Genomic DNA, 6,444 nt, shown 5'->3' with positions numbered 1-6,444 from the left:
GAATATTGGGTTCTATATTTTGATGTAGCATCAAAAACAAATTCGAGTGGAGTAGGGCTAGTTTTACAAAGCCCAGATGGTTTCTTGATTGAATATGTCATGAAGTTAGACTTCCCAACCACTAATAATGAAGCTGAGTATGAAGCTCTAATAGATGGCCTCAGCCTAGCAGGAACACTGAGGGTCAAGAACTTGAAACTCTGTGGGGATTCGAAGCTTGTCATATCCCAGGTCAAGGGAGAGTTTGAGGCAAGAGATGAAACAATGGCTAAGTATCTCCGCCTAGTAAGGGCTGTGATGACTTAGTTTGATGAATTCCATGTTGAGCACATTCCAAGGGAGGAAAATGCTAAAGCAGATGCATTATCTAAGTTCGCTTCACCGGAGATAGAGAAGAACTCAGGAAGTGTGTACTTTCGTGTTTTAAAAACACAAAGCATTGATGTTAAGCTTGTAGCCCCTGTAGGGCTGGGGACATTATGGATAGATCCCATTAATGCTCATATTCAAACTGGTTGGCTGCCAAATGATGTGACTGAAGCATGAAAATTAGTTGTTCGAGCGCTGAGATATTCCTTGATCGATGGGATTATGTACAAAAGATCTTATGTAGTTCCTTATTTAAGATGTCTTAGACCTGATGAGGCACGTTTGGCTCTTGAAGAAGTACATAAAGGTATATATGGGCAACACTTGGGGGGCAGAGCGCTAGCACATAAGATAGCCCGTTTAGGCTTTTATTGGCCAGAGATGATGGCCAATGCCAAAGATTATGTTAAGAGATGTGATCGATGTTAGAAACATGCTCATGTAGTAAGGCAACCTCCTGAAATGTTGATTTCTATAAACTCCCTAATCCCTTTTGCTATGTGGGGAATGGATATTCTCGGACCTTTCCCAATGGCTAATGCACAAAGAAAATTCTTAATTGTGGCTATTGACTACTTTACCAAATGGATCGAAGCCAAGCCCTTGGCAAAGATTATAACTAAGCAAGTCTCTCAGTTGTTTTGGAAAATATTATGTGTAGGTACGGAATTCCTCAAATCTTGGTAACCGATAACGGAACACAATTCAATAATGAAAAGTTCAGAAAGTACTGTGAGGAAAATGAAATTGACTTGAGATTCACCTCTGTTGCTCACCCTCAAGCTAATGGGAAAGAAGAGGTTACAAATCGTATTATTTTAGATGGGCTAAAAAGGAGGATTGAAAAATCCAGAAATAATTTGGTGGATGAAGTACTGCCAATACTCTGGGCTTATAGAACTATATGTAGAGTTACTACATGGGACACACCATTTGTGCTAGCTTATGGGGAAGAAGCAGTTGTTCTTGTGGAAATATCACACTCGTCTCCCAAAATCCAAGCATATAATGCTGAGCAAAATAAAGAAGGGCAAAGGTTAGCCCTGGACTTGATAGATGAGGTACGAGATACAACCCATGCAAAGATAGTAGAATATCATAAAAAGGCCTCCTTCTACTACAATCTAAGGGTGAAAGAAAGATTCTTTAGGCAAGGAGATTTGGTCAGAAGGAAGGTGGAAGCTTCCGGAGTAGGGCCAAAAGGAAAGCTCGCCCCGAATTGGGAAGGGCAATATAAGGTTAAGAGTGTTCGAGGAAGAGGAACTTATAAGTTGGAGACCATTGAAGGAGAAGAAATACCTCGGACTTGGCATGCTCAAAACTTGAAAGTTTACTACCTATAGTTTATACATACTATAGTGGTAACAAGGTTGAAAAGCACCTTGAAGCTATGCTTGCATATGATTTCATATGTTATTTTTATTAAACTGTTATTTTAAAATCTAGTTCTACGAAGAAGTATGTAAGGGATGGATCCCAAGAGTTTACAGTTAATAAAGTTTCCACAAACTTATCGTAGAACTGTTTGGTTCATCTTATCTTAGGACTGTTTGGTTCATCTTATCTTAGAACTATTTGGTTCATGCTATGTATGGTTTAATTTGTTTATCTATTCAGTACAAGTACGAAAAAAATGTGAGGAAAAGCTACGAAAAGGCAAGAAAACTATCTAACTCCCATAAATAGTGCAAGTACTTGGAAGAGATAGTAAAAAAGCAAACAAACAACTTGGAGATAACATAAATAATCCTCAAATGAAAATGAGTTCAGATTACAATAAGTTAGAATGAAACATTAAACATAAAGTCTAAGAATACTACTCCATGTTGGAGCCATCCTTCCCTTGCTCCTTCTCAATATCACCCTTCTCAGCATTGGCAGAAGGCTCGACATCCTTTGTAGGAGAAGCTGGAGGAGAGGTAGTGCTGGGATCTAGAATGCGGTCCTCAGTCCTGGGAGAGTTGAAGAGAGCATCAAGGCTTTCCTCTGTCTCTGGCTATTCAGGGCTTATAAAGTCCTAGGTATCTATTAAGCCCGGATGCTTCTTAGAAACTGCCTTCACCACTGCATCCCATCATTGGGTAAACTAAAGAGGATAAAGACCTTCATCATGAATTTCCATTAGACTCTTAAAATTTTTAGAATCCATATAGTCATCGATGATGGTTTCTTTATCATTTCGGAGCTTAACCAGCTCGGCATGGGCCTTGGACAGCTCCTCCCCTTGGTCTTTAGCTTCTTCTCCAAGATATCGTCCCTCTCTTTCCAGTTTTTCATCTCCCTTTCAAATTCATCAGAGTTCCCCTTCCAGGACCTAGCTTGATGAAGGGCCGCCTGGAAGTAGGTGTTGCTATGCACAAAGAAGTATGATTTAACACAGATTTATAAACAAAGAGAGAAGTTGAAATTAAAAGGTAAGACATAAATGTTATCGAAGCTTGGGCCTGAGAACCCAGGAGCTCAATGGTCTCAATGTCATTCCCCGTGACAATATCAGTGAAGTCGTAGGGAGTTATGAAATGGTATGACCAATCCTTAGCATGCTTGGTGGACCCAACCACCGTGTCACTTCTCCTAAAACCCCAGTTCGGTCTAAAGGAGTGCGCCTTGAGTGGAGGATCCACATCATCTCTCAGCTCCACTACTGGAACATGGGGCCTAAGGAAAGAAGTAGCATCAGGCTTGAAAGTCTGTGGGGACTCCATGCATTAGGAGGGAGCTGACATGGGTTTATTTGCACATCTGCAAGTAGACGTGGGATGAATTCATGGAAGGGGAACTTAAGACCCGCGGTTAAAGCTCCTCGATAAAGGGGACAAAGAAAAGGGAGTTAAAGAGAAGGAATATCGGTTCTCTATTTTGATGGAGCATCAAAAACAAATTCAAGCGGAGCAGGGCTAGTTTTACAAAGCCCAGATTGAGTATGCTATGAAGCTAGGCTTCCCAACTATAAATAACGAAGCATAATATGAAGCTTTGATAGCTGGCCTCGGCCTAGCAGGAACATTGAGGGTCAGGAACTTGAAAGTCTGTGGGGACTCGAAACTGGTCATATCCCAGGTCAAATGAGAGTTTGAGGCAAGAGATGATACAATGGCTAAGTATGTCTACTTAGTAAGGGTTGTGATGACTCAATTCAATGAATGCCATATTGACCACATTACAAGGGAGGAAAATGCTAAGGCAGATGCGTTGTCTAAGTTCGCTTCATCGAGATAGAGAAAAGTTCATAAAGTGTGTATTTCTGCATTTTGAAAACACGGAGTGTTGTGCATATGTTGTGTACTTGATGATTTCATAAACAAAACATCTAAGTATATTTTACTTAGTGAAATTATGTAGCACTCGACGGATAAGAATTATAGTCCCGACGGATAACTCATTATAGTCCCGACCGATGATTAACTTATTATCCATCGAATGAGTAGCTTATGTAATAATAAGTTTGTAGCACAGTTATGTATGCACCTTTGTATAGAATCTGTAGTAGCATATAAGTCATGTTGACTTTAACTAGTTATGCAGAATAGGTTGATTAATTGTACATAATTGATGTCTTGTAATTCTGCATAAGTGATATAGAGTCAAGTGCCAAAATAGCTACCGACGGATGATTAACAAAGCCATCGAGGGATGATCAAATGACTATCAACGGATGTTTAATATAGCAGTCGACGGATGATCAATTAAATCATCAACGGATATTCTGAAAGTCGACGGATGATCATATGAAGAATTCAAACAGCAGTTGAATAGTGAAAGCTGACACACAGCCGTCGAGATGTATACAAACACACTGTGGAAGCCCATTAACTGAGTAATAGAGGACGAAAAGCAACAAAGCTTAAGACTGTTAGATTTTATATTTGTTCAGTCTTTTTGACTTTGTAATCCTGGTATTATATAAACCAAGAGAGTAGTAAATAAAAAAGAGTGAGATAGATGAGAAACACAAAAACAGAGAAATCTTTGTAAGCATAATCTTTAGCATTTCCTGTATTCTCAGTAGTTCCATTTGTAAGCAGCTGTGAGCATTTCTGCACACAGAGTCCTCTCGATATATTATATATATCTCTGGTGGAATTGGTTAAATCCACCAGAAAGTTTTTAAAGACTCTTGTTTTTAATTACTTATGTTTTGATTCATTTAAGTTTACATTCCGCATTGTGCTAATCAAAACAAATATATCTATAATCGAGTTGAACATTTTTATTTCAAGAAAAAGGTTCAAGAATTCCATTCAACCCCCCTTCTGTAATTCTTGCTATATTGTTAAGGGACTAACAATTGGTATCAGAGCAAGCTCTTAATCTACAAAGAGTTTAAAGATCAAAACAATTCAGCAAGATGAACAAGAAAGATGTTGGAGTCAAGATTCCTTTTCTTGATAAAGATAATTACCATCATTGGAAGGTAAAGATGCATCTTCATATACTTTCTCAAGATGAGGCCTATGTGGACTGCATAGAAAGAGGCCCTCATGTTCCAATGAGAGCTGCAACAGGAAACGAGTCATCTGTTCCAAAGCCAAGGCATGAATGGTCCGATCCTGACATTGAACAAGTCAGGAAAGATAAAAAGGCCATGAACATTCTGTTCAATGGTGTTGATGTAGATATGTTTGATAACATCATCAACTGCAAAACTGCCAAGGAAGTTTGGGAAACAATACAGATTATTTGTGATGGCACTGAGCAAGTAAGAAAAAATAAAATGCAGCTCCTGATTCAGCAATATGAGCATTTTTACAATGAAGAAAGTGAGTTACTCACTAACATTTTTAGTAGATTCCAAAAACTACTAAATGCTCTTAAATTGCATGGAAGAGTCTATCAGACTAAAGACTCCAATCTGAAATTTCTCAGATCTCTTCCAAAGGAATGGAAACCAATGACAGTCTCATTGAGAAACTCAGAAGATTATAAGGAGTTTACTCTGGAGAGACTGTATGGCATTCTTAAGACCTATGAACTTGAGATAGAGCAGGATGAAAGAATGAAGAGAGGAAAGAAGAAAGGAGGATCCATTGCACTAGTTGCTGATCTGGAAAAGGAGAAGGAAGTGAAGATGGAAGCTGTAGAATCAACTTCAAAGGTCTGTGAGAATAAAGGTAAGGGGCTAGCTGCAGAAAGTGAAGAATCATTGAGCCAAGATGACATGGAGGACATTGATGAGCACCTAGCATTTCTTTCAAGGAGATTTGCCAAGCTCAAGTTCAAAAAGAACTTTGGAGCAGCCAATCCAAATAGAAATATGGTGGTTAAGTCAAAATTCAAATGTTTCAAATGTGGCTTGGCAGGGCATTTTGCAAATGAGTGTAGAAAGTCAGATTCCAGTAAGAAAAGGTTTGAGTCTGTAGATTACAAGCAAAAATACTTTGATCTACTCAAACAAAAGGAAAGGGCTTTTATTACACAAGAGAATGACTGGGCAGCTCGAGCGTGAACAAGAGGTGATTAAAGCATGGAAAACATCTAGGGATGTTCATGCTCAAATCACCAAAGTTCAAGGAATTGAGTCTTTGTTAGGAATATGTGTATTAGTTTGATGATAAGTTAAGCAAAACACTTAAGTAGAAATCTAGTGTTTGTAGCCTCAACGGATAAGACCATCTTGGCTATCCGTTAAAGGAGTAGCTTTACTTAGCAATAAGTTTAGTATTGTAGCACATTTCACTCTCTAGTTTCAAGCTGTAATTCTTAGATGTTGTTAGGAAATAATCAGTCATGTTGACTACTAATGGATGTACAAATAGGAGGGCTAATTGTAAATATTTCATGCCTTGTAATTTTGTATAAGTGAAGAAGTGTCAACGGATATTGAAGACCTTCAACGGATAAGAAACAAAGCTTCAACGGATGTCACTAATGCTTCAACGGATAATATCCATCAACGGATAAATGCTTCAACGGATAATATCCATCAACGGATAAGTGCTTCAACGGATAAAGACTTCAACTGATAATGCATCAACGGATAAAGCTTCAAGTTTGTACTAGGAAGCAGCTGTGATTTAATTCTTTGAATCACAGATTTTCTGAAATAACACATCTCTGGTGGAACAACAAATCCAC

The 6,444-nt window shown here is 38.5% G+C and overlaps 1 protein-coding gene across 1 annotated transcript; it reads left to right on the top strand.

Annotated features, from left to right (window-relative positions):
- The first annotated feature begins 1,022 nt into the window (after positions 1–1,022).
- Positions 1,023–1,712, top strand: LOC141660924 (uncharacterized). The gene has a single exon (XM_074467903.1). It carries the CDS (start codon positions 1,023–1,025, stop codon positions 1,710–1,712), a length of 690 nt encoding a protein of 229 aa, XP_074324004.1.
- Positions 1,713–6,444: the final 4,732 nt, after the last annotated feature.

The sequence above is a fragment of the Apium graveolens genome, chromosome 5 (genome assembly GCF_009905375.1).
Source record: "Apium graveolens cultivar Ventura chromosome 5, ASM990537v1, whole genome shotgun sequence".
In the NCBI taxonomy this organism is placed as follows: domain Eukaryota; kingdom Viridiplantae; phylum Streptophyta; class Magnoliopsida; order Apiales; family Apiaceae; genus Apium; species Apium graveolens.
Note: the sequence above shows the minus strand (reverse complement) of the source record. Positions and strands in the feature narration are given on the sequence as shown.